Source organism: Lissotriton helveticus, chromosome 4_1 (assembly GCF_964261635.1).
Source record: "Lissotriton helveticus chromosome 4_1, aLisHel1.1, whole genome shotgun sequence".
Classification (NCBI taxonomy): domain Eukaryota; kingdom Metazoa; phylum Chordata; class Amphibia; order Caudata; family Salamandridae; genus Lissotriton; species Lissotriton helveticus.
Genome location: NC_136063.1, coordinates 228192363 through 228212243, shown reverse-complemented (window position 1 = coordinate 228212243; position 19881 = coordinate 228192363). Strand labels below are relative to the sequence as shown.

General features: G+C 42.0%; 1 protein-coding gene across 3 annotated transcripts in view; it reads left to right on the top strand.

Annotated features, from left to right (window-relative positions):
* Positions 1-19881, top strand: part of KHDRBS3 (KH RNA binding domain containing, signal transduction associated 3) — a 257176-nt gene that overhangs the window by 143699 nt on the left and 93596 nt on the right. For all 3 annotated transcript variants that reach the window (XM_078686713.1, XM_078686712.1, XM_078686711.1), the window contains exons 3-5: positions 1397-1513; positions 3253-3399; positions 8285-8424. In XM_078686713.1, the coding sequence (XP_078542839.1) occupies positions 1397-1513; positions 3253-3399; positions 8285-8424 (404 nt within the window). The remainder of the gene's footprint in view (positions 1-1396; positions 1514-3252; positions 3400-8284; positions 8425-19881) is intronic.

Below are 19881 nucleotides of genomic sequence, written 5' to 3'. Positions count from 1 at the left end.
GCCCGCTGCGCGGACGGGCAATGTTGTTGTTTTTATACATACTTTGGGCGGGGCGGGAGGAGGGTGGGGAGGGGCGCTGAGCTCTCCGGCGAGCCTGCCCAATCTAAGATGGCGGCCAAAGTGGTGTTCAAAGCTTCCCTGCGCCTCGAAAGAGCGACGCTGTGGAAAGGAGTTTGTGCCTCAGCGAAGTAGTCTCGCTGTGGGGGGTGTCAGGGATGTTTAAAAGCGCTACAAGTAAAATATGGTACAATTTTTAAAACAATTAGTAAATCAATCGTTTTGTAGGTAAAGGTGCAAGAGAGCACAGTAGACCTCCGGCTTCCGCCTCAGAGGGAAACAGCAAGCATAATCACGCGGAAACGATTTGCGCCCTGTTAAATACCCAGGGAGGGCGGGAGGGGCGCCGAGCTCTCCGGCGAGCCTGCCCAATCTAAGATGGCGGCCAAAGTGGTGTTCAAAGCTTCCCTGCGCCTCGAAAGAGCGACGCTGTGGAAAGGAGTTTGTGCCTCAGCGAAGTAGTCTCGCTGTGGGGGGTGTCAGGGATGTTTAAAAGTGCTACAAGTAAAATATGGTACAATTTTTAAAACAATTAGTAAATCAATCGTTTTGTAGGTAAAGGTGCAAGAGAGCACAGTAGACCTCCGGCTTCCGCCTCAGAGGGAAACAGCAAGCATAATCACGCGGAAACGATTTGCGCCCTGTTAAATACCCAGGGAGGGCGGGAGGGGCGCCGAGCTCTCCGGCGAGCCTGCCCAATCTAAGATGGCGGCCAAAGTGGTGTTCAAAGCTTCCCTGCGCCTCGAAAGAGCGACGCTGTGGAAAGGAGTTTGTGCCTCAGCGAAGTAGTCTCGCTGTGGGGGTGTCAGGGATGTTTAAAAGCGCTACAAGTAAAATATGGTACAATTTTTAAAACAATTAGTAAATCAATCGTTTTGTAGGTAAAGGTGCAAGAGAGCACAGTAGACCTTCGGCTTCCGCCTCAGAGGGAAACAGCAAGCATAATCTTCACATTAACTTCATAATCAATTATTGTGTGCATTGTATCCTCCTACTGGCTCCAAATTCTGTATTAAAAATATGTACTACCAAAGCGTTCACCAATAATTATTAGGGTCCCAAAGATGCCAATGTAAAGATGAATATACCTATATTTGTGAAGTGTGTCCAAGCACTTTAGCATGAAACTCTAAGAACACGTCATGCTTTTTTGTTACAAACTGTTCATCCTAAGTGTGCTAGAATGTTCCATTTGGTAGTTCTTCATGCTACTTTATTAACGTTTTGCTTTCCAGTTTTCCTATTTAAAGTATATGTTCATCAGTTATTATCACATATTTGGTTGGTATGTTGAATGTCTTTAAGACCCTACTTATAAAATGTTCTTTTTGTCTCCTAGTTCAACTTTGTTGGTAAGCTTCTGGGTCCACGTGGTAATTCATTGAAGCGGTTACAGGAAGACACACTAACAAAAATGTCCATTCTTGGAAAAGGGTCAATGAGAGATAAAGCAAAGGTAACCATTTTCAATAGTACATTAACAGTTCCATGTTTGTTTCCAGCAAGATTGCTGGCCCAACATATGTTCAATCAATCAATCAATCAATCAGATTTATAGAGCATGCTACTCACCCGCTAGGGGCTCAAGGCGCTGGGGGGGGAGGGGTCCGCTACTGCTCGAAAAGCCAGGTCTTGAGTTGCTTACTGAAGGAGAGATGGTCCTGGGTCAGCCGTAGGTGGATGGGGAGGGAGTTCCATGTCTTGGCCGCCAGGTAGGAGAAGGATCTTTCTCCAGCGGTGGCTCTGTGAATGCGTGGTACGGTGGCGAGGGCGAGGCTGGTCGTCGCAGCTGGCGGGTGGGCGTGTAGAAAGTGAGGCGGTTGTTGAGGTACTTGGGGCCCAGGTCATGGAGAGCCTTGTGTGCGTGGGTGAGGAGCCTGAACGTGATCCTCTTGCAGACAGGGAGCCAGTGCAGGTCTCTCAGGTGGGCGGAGATGTGGTTGCGGCGGGGGATGTCCAGGACGAGTCGTGCGGATGTGTTCTGTATGCGCTGGAGTCTTTTCTGTAGAGTGGCTGTGGTTCCAGCCTAGGGGGTGTTTCCGTAGTCCAGTCGGCTGGTGACGAGGGCCTGGGTGACTGTCTTCCTGGTTTCGGTGGGGATCCATCGAAAGATCTTTCGGAGCATGCGCAGGGTGTTGAAACAGGATGACGAGACGGCGTTGACTTGTTTGGTCATCGAGAGGGAGGAGTCCAGGATGAAGCCCAGGTTTCGTGCGTGGTCCGTTGGCTTGGAGGTGGTGCCCAGGGCAGGGGGCCACTAGGAGTCGTCCCAGGCGGAGGGGGATGATCCCAGGATGAGGACTTCCGTCTTGCTGAGTTCATTTTCAGGTGGCTGTTCTTCATTCACTCGGCGACGTCTTTCATTCCTTCGTGTAGGCAGGCTCTGGCGGTGGCGGGGTCGTTGGTGAGGAGAGGATCAGCTGGGTGTCTTCGGCGCAGGAAATGATGTTAAGGTTGTGTTGGCGTGCGATGGCTACGAGGGGGCTCATGTAGACGTTGAAGAGGGTGGGACTGAACGAGGATCCTTGAGGTACGCCGCGGATGACTTCGGTGGCCGCGGATCAGAACAGGGGGAGGCGGACTCTTTGGGTTCTTCCGGCGAGGAACGAGATGATCCACTGTTCTAATGCAAATACATCTTGAATTAATTCAATTGTTTCACTGTTCTTTATCGTCACTTGTAAAACTGCTTATTTGACTCTATATTACCAAGTATCCACATTAGGTGTAGCAGAATCCGTCAATTATCTTTTTTTTAGTTCCTTTGTGGTAGAAATATTGTAGTTATGGTTCTGTTCTTCATTTAAACTAAATGTGTATGCATGGATAATTCTGATGTATTTCTATATGCACTTCAGCCCAATATAATCCTGACTTGAAAGAAGGAAGCACCTGTAAGATTCTTTCTTTTGATTATTAGTTAGATTCTAGTATTTTACATTCCTACTGTACAAAAGAACATTTCATTCGAAGCTGGCACACTGAGATGCAGAATGTATTAGATTTTAAAAACATGCTACAGTAATATCTGTTAATAAAACACTTTTTCTGCTATTTTTCGTGAATAGCCTTTATTAAATATATACATGCATCAAAAGAAGCTAAATGGCCTCTATTAAAGAAATTTAAAATCATAGAAAATAATATTTTTTGTCATGTTACTTTGTTTAGATATATGTGTTTTACTTCTGTTAGGAAGAAGAATTAAGAAAAAGCGGAGAAGCAAAATACTTCCATTTAAATGATGATCTTCATGTGTTAATTGAAGTATTTGCACCGCCAGCAGAGGCATATGCCAGGATGGGACACGCTCTAGATGAAATCAAAAAGTTCCTTATTCCTGTAAGTATGTCATTCTATGTAATTGTTTTTCAATCTTAAGATTGGATGTATATGCATGCTGAGAAGGTGTCTACATGCAGATGATACGCATGGTTTTGAGTTGGGTCAATAATTAAAATACTTATATTTCTGGATGAGGTGCTAAGTCCAGAGAAGGAATCACTGTTGTAGTTTCTTCCAACATAGGGATAGACTAGTGTGTAAACTTCCAATGGTGGTATTAGACCTGTCAGCCTTAGGTTGGTCTTCCCTCAAACATTTTGCCTTTGTCCTTTATTTTGCTGATCTCGTTTTTGCTGGCCTTAGGACTCTGTGCCCTTTACCACTGCTGACCAGTGCTAAAGTGCATGCACTCACTTCTTAAAACATGGTAACAATGGCTTATCCCAAATTAGCGTATTTTATTTACTTAAATGTCTCTAGTAAAGCGGTACTACATGTACCCAGGGCCTGTAAATAAACTGTTGCAAGTGGCCTGCAACACTTATTGTGTCACCCACTTAAATAGCTCTGGAAACAGGACTCAGAACTGCCATTGCAGCCTGTGTGTTTAGATTTAAGCTGCAATTTTGACCTGGCAAAATTAACCTTTTTCCAGGCCCAAGCCTTCCTTTTTAATAAATATGTCACCCCTCGGGTTGGCCTTTGAGAGCCCAGAGGGCAGGATACAGTCTATTTAAAATATTGGGCATGTACTGTTAAGTTTTACATTGTCCTGGTAGTAAAAAAAATAGGAGATTCGTACTACAGGACTGCAAGGCCTACCTCTCCCATAAGATAACATTGGAGTTACCTTATTGCAAATGCCGATGGGATGATGTAGACCCATTTTTTCCTTTCGACCCTGATCAGCGAGTGTGGTGGGCGTCTGGTAAGCGGATGTAGAGCTCACCGCTTTATTATCCCAATAGAATAAAGCGGTTAACGGGTTATGATTGCTTAGATAATGTTGTAAAATCTCAAAGTCTAAAAGTGTGGGTAGCAGACAACTAGAGACAAAGATATAGTCAATTACACTTTTGTGCCCTCCCACCTTAAAGGTGGGTGTGTAAGCCTCCACAGGGTCATTTTTGGTCACCAACAAGTTCACCAGATTAAACTCCAAAATGAGACTGTTTGTCACTTCCCCTTGGCATATGAGTTTAAAATGTGCCTGGGTTGCAAAAGGCCTTTCAAAATCAAATCCCTTATTATTAACACAGCAGCGGCACAGATGCAGGTTTAAATCTCCCACTAACATAATTAGAGTAAAGAGGGGCTCTGACAGAAAAAAGTCACAGATAAAACATGCACTGCATTATAGGAATTGATAAGGAGCAGTCTACGTTTGTTAGGAAATATTAAAAGGGTGCCCAAAATAGTTTTACATTTAGAATTTATCACCTGTACTTTACAGTTATATTCTAATTTAGTTAGAGTCGTAAGGCCACCACTAGCACGCCCACTAGAAGAGCAGGTAGCTAAAACTGAGTGGTAGGAGTAACTATCAAGATACAAGCAACCCTTAGTGTCCCATGTTTCATGTAGACAGATCAGAACAAAGTTCTTCAGCATGCCCAGCCAGTCACAATCAAACAGTTTGCTCCGGACCCCGGATATATTCCAACAGATGACTTTAATAAAGTCTAGGGTCGCTATCACAATATCCTTAGGTTAGGATGGCATGAGTCTGAAGGTCTGTTTGAGAGAAGAGTCCAGTCTATCGGGGTCATCGTATTTGCTCAATGGAAGGAAACGATTGCTCAGTAACAAGGGAGTGGTGTTAAATGAGGCCTGTGCATTTGCTAGGCAATCCCGCAGCATTCCCTGTTGTAAGTCAAATCTCTGAAGCCCCCAATGTTGGGAGTGGGGTAAATAAAAGCCCAGTGGGAGAGCTGTAATACAGTCTGAAGGTGTGCCCGTCGAGCCTAAGGCGAGAAAAATTAAAACCTCCTCCAGGGGGTTATTCAAATTCACTATGACGCAATCCCCCTTTGCAGTTTTCCGGGTTTGGCCTATCCAACCCACCCTACTGACCATTATAATTTTCTCTGCCAACATCTGCGTGGAGGGATATGACACATTAGTCCTGGTTGCTAGCCAGTGAACAGTCTTATTTTTAGGTTGATTGAAGCTTTCCTCTACCCCACTCCTTAAAGGGGGCACTTCCTGCAGTACAATGACGTAGGGAGTTGCCGCTGAGGGTAGCTGGATGGTGGTATTAAAGGGGCAGTATGTTGGGTGTGAGTGTTGAGATCTGGCAGCGGAGGACAAATCTGAGCTGCCCAGGCTTCCCTGCTGCGTCGCAGTGCCAAGTGCTTGCTACCCAAAGTTAGCCTCTGTGACCCTAGGAACATTGGGGAGGTTGTGAGTGTAGGATCGCCAAGGCGGTTGTGATAAAGCTGCCAATGAGAATTGGGCCTGTGCTTGAGCCTGAGATGTTGCTCCCCCCCTTCTGCTGGCAATGGCATCGTGGGGGAGAGTACTCGGACCTGCGTTTGGAATGGTGTGCTGGGGATCGGAGCACCGGCTATTTATACTTGAATATAGGGTATCCACTGATCACTTCAAAGAACCAACAGTTTGCTCAAGTGTAGAGATCCGAGTGTCAAACGCATTTAGGGCTGAAATAACCTTCCTTTCAAAGTCTTTGAAAGAAGCCAAAAGACTGTCATCTGGGGTGTCCTTCCTCGTAACTTCAGGATAGACCACTGTAGGTGTAGATGGGGCATGCACACGCTCTGGAATAATCTTCCTGCTCGATTTGTTGACAGTGGGCAACCCCGGGCGGAATTTTTGCGTCTGGTTCCCACCGCATCCCATTTTACTCATCCCAAGTCTCCTCCTACTGGTATGACCTCCCAAAAAAAACCATTCTAAAGCCTTCACTCTTCTATCCCTCCACTATTGTTTTTAATCAAAATAACAGACTAACATGTACAATCCTCAAATTTCATATTTCACTATACTAATTCACCACTAATCCTTTAATGGGTTCCAGAGTAGCGTGCTACTCACTGAAAAAAGCTCTTCAACACCTCATCATGGGCAGCAAGCACTATATAAATGCAAAAATGTTTCCCTCTTCTATTTCTCCGCTACTCTTCTCCATCCAAATAACTGATGCAATCCAAATACCTGACTAATATACACCACTCAAATTACTTCCATATTTCACTATATTAATTCAACACCAATCCTTCATGGGTTCCGGAGTAACAATAAGCAGTAACTTCCAAAAGGGGACAGGTAACCAATTTATGTTGGGTGTCTTTGAAAAATCCTAACTTATGGAGAAGTTGGAATTTAAGTTACAATTTTTCAAATGTCCCTTTTAGAAAGTGGACTTTTTTCTGTTTAGCCATTTGGTGCCTGCAGCCTGTCTCTCGGTCACATAACTTTGTGTATTTGACAGTTGGGCTTTGTGTATTGCTCTTAGACAGCTACACACAATAGGGAGCTTAGGTGTGCCTAGATGGGTCCTCAGTGGCAAATGGGGTGGAAGAGCATGGCACAGTCGGACCTACACTTCAATCGACTTTGTGCTGCTGGCCCACAACGGGCTGCATACCCCCTTTAGTTGGTCTTGGGCCAGGAAGATAGGACACCTGTGCACTTCAAAGGGAAACCTCTATAAGCTTCTCACACTTCAAAGGCAGAACTGGGTATAGGTATTGGACCTCCAACAACTCCTCAGTACACTTCTGGAAAGAGGGATACTCTGCCAGGAAGAAGGAGTGCTGTGTTGCTGAAAAGACAGGCACACTGCTGGTCTGCTGCCCTGAAGGACTGCTTCCTGCTTCCCTCTTGCCTGTGTGAAAAGGACTGGACCTGCAACCTGAACTCAAGAACCCCAGAGTAAATCCAAAGGCTAGTCTCTTGTAACCAGTACCTGGACTCTGCAACTGTGAGATCTACTGTGTCAAGTGGTGTCACGCTCTTCCTGGACCCTTGGAAGTGGACCTGAAGGCGTTCTGCCAGTCCATCTGTCGACCCAGCAGTACCGACGTATCTCCTTTGCCACGTGTAGGAACCCCGATTAATCGCCTTTGGTGCGAAAAATCTCCCAGTTCAAGGACTCTGCATTGATCTCGCAGCGGAACTGCCACTGTGTAAAGCATCACTGATGCAGGCCCTCACATCTTAAATCTCTTGTCGACTGCAGCCTCAACGACGATGCAGGTTCTCGCATCACAGACTCACAGCTCCTCGAAACCAACACATTGGTGTGAAGGCACGCATACAGATGCATTAATGATAGATTTCGGCATTACAAACCTTGTTCTGAATACTTTTCAACATGGAAATTACACACCTATTTACTGAGTAGGTGTAGTTGCAAACAATTGTAACTTTGAGGCTACTGAGAAGTGACAAATTGGCATGGATACATGCACAGTTTGTTTTTGACAAAGGGCAAGATTCACACTGGGTATGACAATAGCTTTACCTTGGTGCAGGGTGGCTATACATTAGCTCCAAAATGACACTAAAGTAAGAATTTGTCACTTTTATAATTGGCACAAGTGAGTTTTTGTGAAGTATATAATTGGCATTAAATTGTCCCTTTCTTACAACTGTAATTGGCCTGACAAGCGTTACGCCTAATTTTGACTTGAACTTTATATCCTTTTACCTATAATTCACATTTCATTGAGCTTTTGTTACACATATAATTGATACTGAACTGAGCCTTTGTTGCATGTATTATTTAGCAATTAAGTGAACTTCTTGTTGCATGCTGTTCTTACTTTTTACATAATGAAATGCGAATTAGCATGCGTTCCAAATTAAGACGTTGTGCTTCCATAATTAACAGGAAATATAAAAAGCAATGTAACATATTCAGAATGCATTCATGGTAATACTTCTTCCCTACAAGGAACATTGTTTGATTTGTATTTAGGACTACAATGATGAAATCCGACATGCTCAGCTCCAAGAGCTGACGTATTTGAATGGTGGTTCTGAAAAAGCCGAAGCCCCAGCTGCTCGCGGAAAGCCCCCCCTCCGCGCCAGAGGTGTGCCTGCTCCAGCTATTATCAGGTAAAGAACAAAAAGCGCACTTAAGTTAATTGTGAACTTGACTGTTGTTTTGTAGACTCTATGCAGCTGATTAGCGTTCACAACTAATTGCAGAGGCACAAGGTGAATATTAAGTTAAAGACCTTTTAAAGGCTTTTTTATTATTAACTTTTGTGCATAGTGCTGGTCAACCCTTACATGGGTGATATGGCGCATCCACAATAATAGCCCTGGTGATATACGTTTCTCTTTACAGTGAAAACTATAAATAGTCTAAATAATGTAACTGCCATATGTTGAATGGAGAGAGTGCAGACATGGGAGAGGATGTGGCTTAATGGCTAGAGCGTCCAACCTTGACGGGGGGGGGGGAACCAGGTTCGAGTCCGGCGGGGGTCTCAAACATCCTGTTATACTGTGCAAATCACTTATTTTCCTGTGCCTATAAAAAAAAGTGTGTGTCCGGCTGTAATGCAACTGGTGCTCATGTAAAGAGCTCTGATACCTTTGGGTCAAGTTTGCGGTATATAAAGAAAAATACTAGAAAAAATAGGGGGAAACTTCAGGGATGGCTAACCAAGTGGAAGAGAGTTCAAGATGGAGAGACTTACGTAAAACTGTTCTGTGATATTAAACATTTATAGGTTCCAAATTAATATTGACAAATTAGGACGCAAAGCTCCCAGAAGAATGGGATGGAAAGGAATAAAAAACGAAAAAAGAGGGTGGTGTGGCACACCAAGTTTGATTGATACTTTAAAGTCAGTAGTCCTAGATGCAGGTGTGACGTTTCTGGGCGCCGCAGGAAAGTCTCTTCTGGCAGATGAGGGACTGAAATTTGAAAACAAGTGCTATGGGAGTGTGGAGCACCGTCGGGACTCAGTGTGGGTACCCCCCACACTCCCATAGCACATGGAAAGGAATAACACATGTTGCCCGCTAAGTAAGCAAGGTTATTCACTTGTGCCATAAAACACAACATTCACCAATGAGATTAAGTATCCTACTGTAGCTGATGCTAATGCCTGCCCCTCAGCCACTTCTTACTCTATTTCTTGGAGGTCCCGCAGAAGCGAAGCCTCAGCAGCGCTCAGACATTGTTCACAAACACATTCAGCTGTGAAGACAGCATTCTTTAACGAAGGGTCTTTGGATCTATGCTGCTCATTGGTTACACAGACCATTTTCTTAATTTTAACATTAAAGCAAATCTCGAAATCGCACATAAACAGGTACAACATTTGTTTTCTCTCTGTTATAAAAGGACTAAAATAGTGCACATGACAGTGATGTTTTTAGGTCTGGTATATGAGACAACTTTAGCTCTTTCATCAGTGCTTTGTTTTACAACATATACAGATGTAGAGAGACTTTTGGGCAGCGGACTTTATCCATTTGTCGGCTGAAATGTCATTTACATTTTTCCTCTGCCCACTACAGCGTTGGGCTGTGGGTTTGCCCACTTTACCTATTTGCTCCCTTTACTGTGAGTGACCACACACAGCTTGCACACATTGTTCACATCCGCTTAAAATAATTTTAAAGTTTTATTTTTGTATATTAGCTTCAAGAAATGTATGCACGTCTAGTGTCTAGTTACTTAGTGATTTATTTCCAATATCCTTCTAAAAATTGTTTTTATGAACAGTTAAAGCGACATTGTGACATTGTATGCTGCCTGTTATTTGAGTGTTTATTGGGTGATGATTTCTTTGTGTTGCTTTAATAAAAAGTAATGATGAAGTGATTGCCACAGCTAAAAGGATTGTTTGTTTAAAACATAATTTGCAAAATAGCTCCATCAGTAAATGTTTTTTAAATGTAACTTTTTTGTAAGCATAATGTGGCCATATTTAGGTGGTGGTCGTCAGTTTTCTCTTTATTTGTGTCACATATCCTTGCTGTAAAAAACGTTTTAAAAACGTATCCATTTTACTAGCATGCCAGGGCGCGACCTCCTGACTTAGCCAGTGTTTGTTTTCATAGTATTGTCTTTATGGTACAGAACACAAGTCTCTCACAAGACTTGATGTTGGCTCCATCATGGAAAAATCAATTTTCCAAACTTGTATTTGCATGCATTTTTTGTTTAATTATATTTGCATGTAATTCTGACAGAATTGTTACGTCTGTGTAAAATGGTACATCATTTGGTGTTTGAATTGATGCATTAATCAGGTGGTTATGTACAATGTGAGAGAGAGAGTAGGATAAGGGACCAGACATAGCAATAGGTTGATTAGATAAATGCTGTATATGCACATTATAAAATACCGCCATTGCAGTAGTGGACGTTTCCTCATTGTGGTTTTTTAGGTGAATATTTCTTACTAAGCCATATTGTCTTGTTACATCGAGTGTGCTACAATGGCGTATAAAAATACTGGTCTGATATGGCTCAAAATTGAGCCAAAGGCTGTTCCATAGACGGGGTTCTAGTAACTGGAATTTACTGAACCTAAAGGAGGCATAGGGCATTTTTGGTACCTAATGGAAATTGAGGCTTGAGGATCGGCAGTGGGTACCGGGAGGGCCTTTGCAGCTTTTCGAGGACCGGTGTGAGGAACTTGTATTAGGCTCTGTTTTGGTTGAAAGTTAAATGATTGGGTGTTTGCAATGTGGTGTGTGTACCTGAAGGTTGACACATTTTTGGTAGCAAGATGAATAACCTTGTTGAGAGTGAAAAAGGAGTCCACGTGTTAGACTGTTACAATAGTCTAGTTTGTGCATCACAAAAGTGTTGATTACTGATTTGTCAATGTGGAATCCTTTTGAAGGCTGTAGGTCTGATGTAGCTACCAAAGCAGTTGAAGAGCTAAATGTTTCCAGCTTAATGATACTGTTGGACTGCACAGTGAGAATCTTTCCTGATGCAGAGGAATTTCGTGCTTGAGGAGGACAAAGGCTTCTGTCTGAGATAAATAAAAAATAACAGTTAGATAGCTTTAGTCCATTTTGTTTAAATTTCTTGTGGGAAAACAGTCAATGTCTTATTTGCCATAAGTGAATGAGATCAATCATGAAGCATGAAGCCTCTACTTTGAAAGGTCTTAAGCCCACCATCCCTTAATGGCAGCTTAGCAAAAGTTCATAAGAGTGGATCACTTACTTATAACTTCAGAATCTCAATTAATATTCAGGGCTTTCACAGAAACCCTGGCAGAAGTAGTTGTCTGCAATGCTCAAAACCAATCTCACATTCACCAATATGAATGATTAACTTAGAAAAGATGGCAATTTGTGTCTATATTGCTCTCCTCCGGATCTTTCGAAAATGAGAAAACATCCCAGCTGAACCACACAAGAAGCATGTGATAGGGCAAATTGCAGAAGCGAAACAAGCATGAAACCAGCTCTGAAGGGTATAGGTTGGCTCATAAAATAACATCATGTTGTGAAGCTGTGGAAGTCTGTTCTGCTAAGGGAAACCTCTCATCGAGTGAATTTCACAAGTGTCGTAGTAATGAAGTAGCTGTAATTTTGCGATATTGTCTATACATTGATTTCCTTATACTCAAACAGATTGCAAGAACTGAAATGTTTTCAGCCCAGCTCTGGTGCAAACTTCAAAATCTTGAAAAGCCACCTCTGAAATCCCTCTAAGTCTCCCACTGAAATCAAGGGGCAAATGTAAAATTGTTTTTCCCCATGAACACATTCAAAATCATTTCCACCAGCTTCGGGGCCTACTGACCAAACCATAGAGCATCTAGATGGCACATTGGATTTTTAAAACATTCATGAATCAATTAATAATTATGTTCTTCCTTTGGATCAAACGGAAATTTTAATCTGCTAGAAATGTTAGTGAAATCAATACTTCAGTTCTTTGAGACATTCCAAAAGTCATGAATCGAGCAAAAGAGTACCCAGATCTCTGCTCCGCTGGCACACCAGTCATGTGGATTTGCTCACTTTAAAGCTCAAAGTCCCTTGTGCTGACAAGACTACATAGTGGTCAGCCGTGGAAGCAGAATAGCTGTTACTGTGTTCCCTGGGTGATGATTTGATCAATGAGCTCGTTGCAGTAGTTGGTGATTTGAATATTTGCCTATATTTTAGAACATTTGTGATAGTGCGCATTGGATTTGCACTAGCACGAATGGGGATGGTTTTATAGTTAATTGAGACCTTTGAGCCTATTGTAATATTCGCCGTTCACTGAAAAGATCCATGATATGAGGTGGGTTTCCAGAGAGATAGTATATAACTCTAAGGGCCATATGTATCAACATTCCTTTTTGCGATTCCTAAATAGCGATTTTTAAGGAATCCCTATTTAGAAATCGCAAAATGGTATGTATGTAGGAAATTGCTTCTTTTTAGCGATTCCTTAACATTCCTAAATTGCGATTAGGAATATTTTCAAGGGTGCAAGGGTGTCTCAAGAACACCCTGCTGCACCCCTGAAAATGACATGTGTGGGCATATGGCGCAAATACATGCCCTAAGGGCATGTATGAGCGTCATATGGCACCTTTGGATTTTAATAAAATTGCTTTTTTAAAAGAATTCGCAACTTACCACCAACTAGAAGTTGGTGGTAATTTGCGAATCCTTATGGGCATTTTTGAGTTAATTTTTCTTTGATACATTGCATTTAAGGAATCGCAAAATTTGCGATTCCTTAAGTGCAATCACAAAATAAGGAATGGCAAATTTTGCGATTCCTTATTTTGCAGCCAAAATGTTTCATACATACCGTTTAGCAAATTAGCATTCGCAAAGGCCGAAACTTTGCGAATGCGAATTTGCTTGATACATATGGCCCCTTATGCTTAAGTATAAATAACATTTCCATTTGCATGAATTGGCTTATATTTTTATGCTTGCTCTGAATAATTGAGAGGGGTCTTCTAGTCATATAAATACCATATGTTCCATAACTGAGAGAGCTACTTGGACCACCTTTATATTGGGCAGTTTAAACATTTTCTATCTACAGGTTTATTACTGGGAAAACTTCTGTAGCATGAGTTTTACAAAAACATGTCATGATTTTGTAACCCATTTTACATTCGTTTTACTTCAATAATATACAAAATATCCCTAGATCATTTACGCAAAGTCTAAATACATGTCATCTCAGCTCAACTCTAAACTCATTAGATTTCCAAAGTCAAGAATAGACCTTTCTTGTGGTATTTCAAGACAAGATGTGTTCTCCCGTTTTTTGTGTGAAAACATGAAAGTGTGTACATTTTGTCAAAAGTAATTGAAAACACAGTTTTGGAGGTAAATGTACCATGCCGTGTATGCGAAATTGCAGGGCGCTAAGACTTGGCATGCAGCCTCCAGTGATATTGTCTGATGGAATGGGCTGTTTAATCTTTATAATTGCCATTAGTGACTGATTGTTGTTTTTCCTTCAGAACTAAAATTGATAAATGACCTTTCGCTTCTAAAGGGTAAAGAAATAAATCTGTTACAGAAATACACTGAACCATTATTTAATGCATGAAAAATGTAATATTTTTTCATTGGCTTCTTTTTCACATTCTGATAATTGATTAAAAAATCAAGTAGGCCTGAAAATGCAAGAATATATTTAACTCACATTATGCCTTCCAACTGAATTGATATTGTTTTGGTTGTGCTACCGATTGGTGTTTTCTGGCAACTAAATGTACTAGAAAAGGTTTATTAACATGAATCCTACCTATATCCTAAGGAAAAGTAGGTTATGTTGAAAAACATTTGAACAGTCTCTATACAGTAGATGGAAGAAAGAGACCTCTGTGCTATCAATCTCACTAAAAAGTAATTCTCTAGGACTTTAAATGTTGGGATGGAGAAGTTCTCTGCATGGTGATCGATGTGCATCCCTTCTGTCAGTGCTCCACCTGCAGCGGTATTTAGTATTGATTTTTCCTGGGTGGACACGGATCATGCATGTGTGCCATGATTTATGCCTGTCTCACTGATTGTGGTCTTCTTAGACCAGGAGGGTTGCACAAAGCTTTACCCGGGTAGTAGTAGAGGCCTACTACCTTTACCCACAGTTTAGTAGCATGAGCGAGGAGGTGGCGGTATACCGTTTTTTTGTGACTGGGATCAGTAAAGTGAACAGGCAATTTTTGACTTGTGTAACTGGAGTGAGGCTTCCAAGCCAACTCAATAAAGGTCTAATGCTGTGTGCCTAACTAGCCCATGGCCTACATCATGTCTGTATGTAGTACTGTGCAGCATGCGTGTGATTGCGTGTGCATGCTGTAACGAATATGTGCCTGTGTATGGTACAGTACAAATGGGTTCCATATTAGAAGCCCATGCTCTTGGAGAGGCATGTGGAGGAGCCATCCCAGACAGGTTTGTGTATTGCCTGCATTTCTGAGAGCTGGGTGGGACACACAAACTGGAGGAAGGAAGAACTAGGCTCTCTTCTACTCTTCAAAAGCATTCTTGAATTCTGAAAAGGTCACTGGTCAGTAGGGCCTGTGCATATCTCACAAAGGAGATGGAACTGATAAGGGAATACATTCAATTCAATTCAAAAGATAATAATTCGGCCAATCCAGCCATAAAAGTCAAAGAAACAATATACCACATAGGATAATTCATCGTTATTAAAATTCCACATTTGATGTATCAACAATGAATAAAAAGTCATAAGACAGCCAAAATACATAATAGTGAAATACAATGTCTAAAATTCTGATGTACTCAATAATTTGAAATTAAAACAATGCAAGCTTATATATCACTATTAAAACAAATCTCCCTCACGATTCATGGAGTAATATTAACCCTCCATGGTTCTCCAAGCTCTAAAAGCAGCTTTTAAAAAAGAACATGCAGAAGCAAATATTCGAGGTTTTTAGCAATTGCAGGTGATATAAAGCCTCTTTGCATTTGCAATGGCCAATGGCTTTTAACAATTGTTTACGAAAGTGTTTTTGTGCATGATTAAAATAGTTCTAGAAAAACATATAGTGCAACATGGACTGTTCCAAAATGCCATCGCAGGAGCAAGATGGAACAGAGTTCCCCGTGGTTGCATGCGGCCCAGCAAAGGACAGAAGCCGCCATATGGTACCAGATCTAAATCAAAAGAGCAAGGATCTCTCTCAATGTGTTAATTTGAGTAAGAGACAAAAGACCCGTTCGTAAGAGGCAAATGTCTTTTAATAAAATGACTGTCCATTTCTTGGTCTCAACTGCCAGTCTAGTGTCTTCACAGGGCTGACAATATAGTTGCCTACCCAAAGTGTATCATCTTTATTTATATTAATAAGAGAAGAAAAGAGAGAGGAGAACCCCAGGGCCTTTAGTGAGCTGGATATGTAACTCTGCCACGGTATTGCACATCCATTGTCCAAGGAAACACAATCCAGGATAATATTTCTGAAAAGCTTAGCACAGGGAATCATAAATAGGGCTTGGGGTCTTGTTAACCTTCTGATAGAGATATATTATTGATGCTAACATCCAGGTCTGTTCCTCTGGTTACAACCATGCCTATATATGGGGCTATTAAGTTTGGAGTCGCTCCTGCTGTGACAGACTGCTTCCTTGACAAAGAACAGAGGACGCATGCAAGTGCAGTAGCGGGTTGTAACATTGAAAAGCATAGAATCAATCACCTTAACCTAGGAGCACCCGAAACCAGCCACCAGACTCAGCAAAACTAACAGCATGATCGAAGTAGTAGCATCTGCACTTCAGCTTACTGCCGGTCTTTTGTTGAATGCCCAGGCCTCAGAACTGCAGCTCCTGGGAGAGCAAGTAAGACTGACTGCTGGACCATTAAGCCTCTGAGGAAATGTGCTCTCTCTAAATGCCCCTCATCGCTGGGACACTGACTTTTAATAAGCCATTGTGGAACCTCTAAGACTTGTACTTTTTAGCAGGCCCTTAACTGAAGGATCACCTAATGTGAATGGGGAATAACAATGGTGGTCCTTAGACAGGGAAGTGGAAATCAGAGACTTACAAGGACAATGCTGGAGTGCCAGCCTTACTAAGACTGTGTTTTATTTGTTGTGTATTGTATTTCACCTTGTGTTTATGTTCATTTTTAAATGCTGCTTTTTACATAAAAGCCAGTAACTGGCTGGACATTCATTTTTTAGGGTTGCAGAGCATGTTTTGAGCTGTGAGTCTATGTACACCTTGCATCTACTCCCCAACCTCCGAAGAAGCCGTGTACTGCTCTATTCTCTCTATTACAAAGAGTCAAGTGCTGAAGTTATATTTATTGGCCCAGTTACTCAGGACACTTAGTAGATTGGACACTGGAACGTCAGGAGTAAAAAAGGCCTCAACCAACACAGTTGGGCTCGGTAACTCCTTTTTGCTTTGTGGCCCACTGAAAGGGGTTCTGACAATAAAGATCTATAGGAACGACTACCTGAAAAGATGGCTAATCAGTGGCCAACAAAGAGTAACACAATTTGAAGATCAAACAGGTATTATTACTTTTTTGCAATTTATTGGTAATTCATATTAAACAAATGCATTTGGAGTGCAGTTTCTAAGCAAAGAGAGCCATGGGGCTATGGATAAGAAAGGTGGGACTGGCAAAACTCACAAATATTACTTGGAGGATGCACATGTGGAAGTGCAAATGAGATAGCTTTAAGTGGAAGAATAGACAGATGATCACAAAATGTTGCAGAAACAGAACAATGACCTCAGCTTTCCTGTTGTAGGCTACAAATATTAAGTTTATCAGGAATGTAATCTTAGCGGTCCTGGATTGGTGGTGTTTTTTTCATAATCTGATCCTGGTTTGGAAATTATGTCAGGACCTTTGCCTAAGAGGACTGTTTGGGTTATACTTAAATTGTCTAGATGTATATGCACTGACAGCAGAGCTACTCATCCTGGGCATCTAGCAGTCAGATAAATGTAAGGGCCGATTTTATACGGGGTCAGTTGGTGGCAGGGGGTAGGATCTTCGCCCCGGTATGTCACCCTGAAGGGGGGCTTTTGAGATCCTATATGCAGTTTGAGTATGAATGAATTTTTTAACTTTTAAGACAAAAGCATTGAGAAAACATTAAGCACCAGCAAAAAACAACAGTCCACAGTTGATTGGGACCTAGGTGTCATTTCAGACTCCCCACAATATAGTGAAAGTCTGATACAGCAAGCAGGTTGTCCCAGCCAAAGTGTTTAACTTCAGACTTAGTTTGTGAAATGGAAGCAAAAAATTCCAGCGGTGCAAAGTTTAAAACTGCTGCCAATGAGGGTCCTCAAAGTCAGATCTGTCACTATTGACCTCCCATTAAAGTTGATGGTTTTGGTCTCAAATGCTCAAAATTAACAAAGCCAGGTTCCATGTGCTCCAATGTTGCTTATTCAGTCAGATACAGAAGCTGCCTTGCCCCAGTCACTTTTTTGGAAGTCAAATTCCTTTAGCGCTGTAAGACTGGAAGCTGTAGTCTAGTAGTGCTTCACAAGTCCATATACCCTACAACAGTGGTTCCCAAACTTTTTTGACCTATGGCTCCCTTGACCTATTGTCTGCGGGTCGCCATCATGTTCCTTTTGTGTGTCGCTGAGGGGATGCAAACCCGGCCTTGGGAATCCTTCTATTTTTGTTCCTGAAAATTATTGGGATGAAGCCGATGAACGTATTATAATCATAGATGTAAATGTGTTTGTATTTATATAGCGCACTTCTACCCAGAGGTCTCGTAGCGCTGTATTCATACCGCTGTGGAACCCATCCTGGCTTTTCCTGTGAAATGTCCACTCCTGGGCACCCCCAAGGTGAAGCCAGGCATCCAAGCGCTGCTGGGGCCGTTGTGGAGATTAAGCAAGCTGTTGCCCAGAGTCACAGAGTGGGACCCATGATTAGACTAGGCACCGAGGCGAGAATTATCAGGTCCGGGGAAATTAAGTCCAGGAGCCGCCGAGGCGGGAATTGAACACCGGTCCCGGGCCAGACCTCTGCATCAGGGTCTGCCGCTCTAACCATTGAGCCACGCTTCTCCACGCTGCAATCCTTTCCTATCCCTTCTTAGCCCTATGAAGTGTCAGTGACTGATTGGAGGGACACAAGGATCTCGGAGAAGTGAACTGTTACTACATTGTGATGTAGTGGTCTTTAAAGAGGTGTGGTTTTAGAACATGCTGGATAGCTTGGACACCGAGTAGACTTTTTCAAAATTGGTCAGTATAAAAGCACCAAATTGTTTCATTTTGCTTAACCGAAGAGCCCTTGCTAAGCCTCCCATCAACTGTATTTGACTTGAACCGAGGGAGAAGAGATCTCGCTGTAGGCCTACTCAAATATCACATGGCAAAATATTGATCTAACTAAGCATACCTGTCCTTTTAGTTGATCTAAATGCTTCAGAGAGAGGTGGGGGACATGTCCTTCAAGTGAACTGTATGTTTACTAAAGGGCACTTGTTGGAACAAGAACATAATGGTTTATAATTATATCCGTCTGGAAATTCTGAACACTCATGCTAACATTGCACATCCTGAGATGTGTTTTGAAATCTATCGTGTACACCTTTAACAAGAAAAATTTGGAATGGGATGCCACTTCGATTCCCTCTCTCATCATATTATTTAGAATGTATTTTTTCTTCATATTTTCTTCATATCAGAAATTTGTATGACTGACTTTTATCTAATTATTTAACTTTAAGCAGAGATGAATATTTCAATTTCGTTTCTGTCTCCATTCAAATATTTGACAAGCAGGAAGTGTATTTCTTCAATTTCCTAGAAATACTAAAACAGAGTGTAACAGACGGCGTGCACCCTCGGAGACCCCGGTGTTCCTAACAGTTACCAGGAGATGGAGGCTGCAGAATGAAGCCAGGAGCATGTGCTGTCTCCGCGGACTTCTTGCTGGTGCTCTGATCACGACTTCAGGAAAATTCTGTTTGAAAAGAGAACAGGCACAGTTTCGTCAGACTCCTCTTTACAGAGTCCCTTGTGAGCATGCATGCCAAGGGTCATCATTAGAAAGCTACCTTCAAAAGAGACGGCCTTTCTTGTGGCACAGAGCTCTCTCTCCCGTTGTTACTTTTATAAACATTTACGTTAACATTGTCTGCATTAAATTGTTCAGATGTAAGGTGCCCTGAACATAAAAATGTAAAGGCGGTATTAGGAAAAAATATAAAAACAGAGCAATGACCCAAAGAAAGAAATACTCAGATTAGTTTTGTGGAAACAATATTCCTCTCGCTGATTATAAAGCAGTGTCGAGATACTTTTGCAACCATCTTTGTAAAGATTCACTTTCCTATAATGCATTTGGGCAAAAAAGAAAATACTTGTCAAAACAACTATACTGGTTACAAACAGGCTACAGTAAAGGTGACAGCGTTGTTTTCTTGCTGGACCTGCTACAATGAATACAGTCTGTTAGCAAGTCAGCTATTTGGCCACCAAATAACCAAGTGCCAGATGTACGACCCTAAATTGCATGCGCAGGGACCACTGCCAGCCCTTAAAAATTAAACAAAAAGATTTCATTTTTATTTGAAATGCATCCCTTTTTCTTTTAAG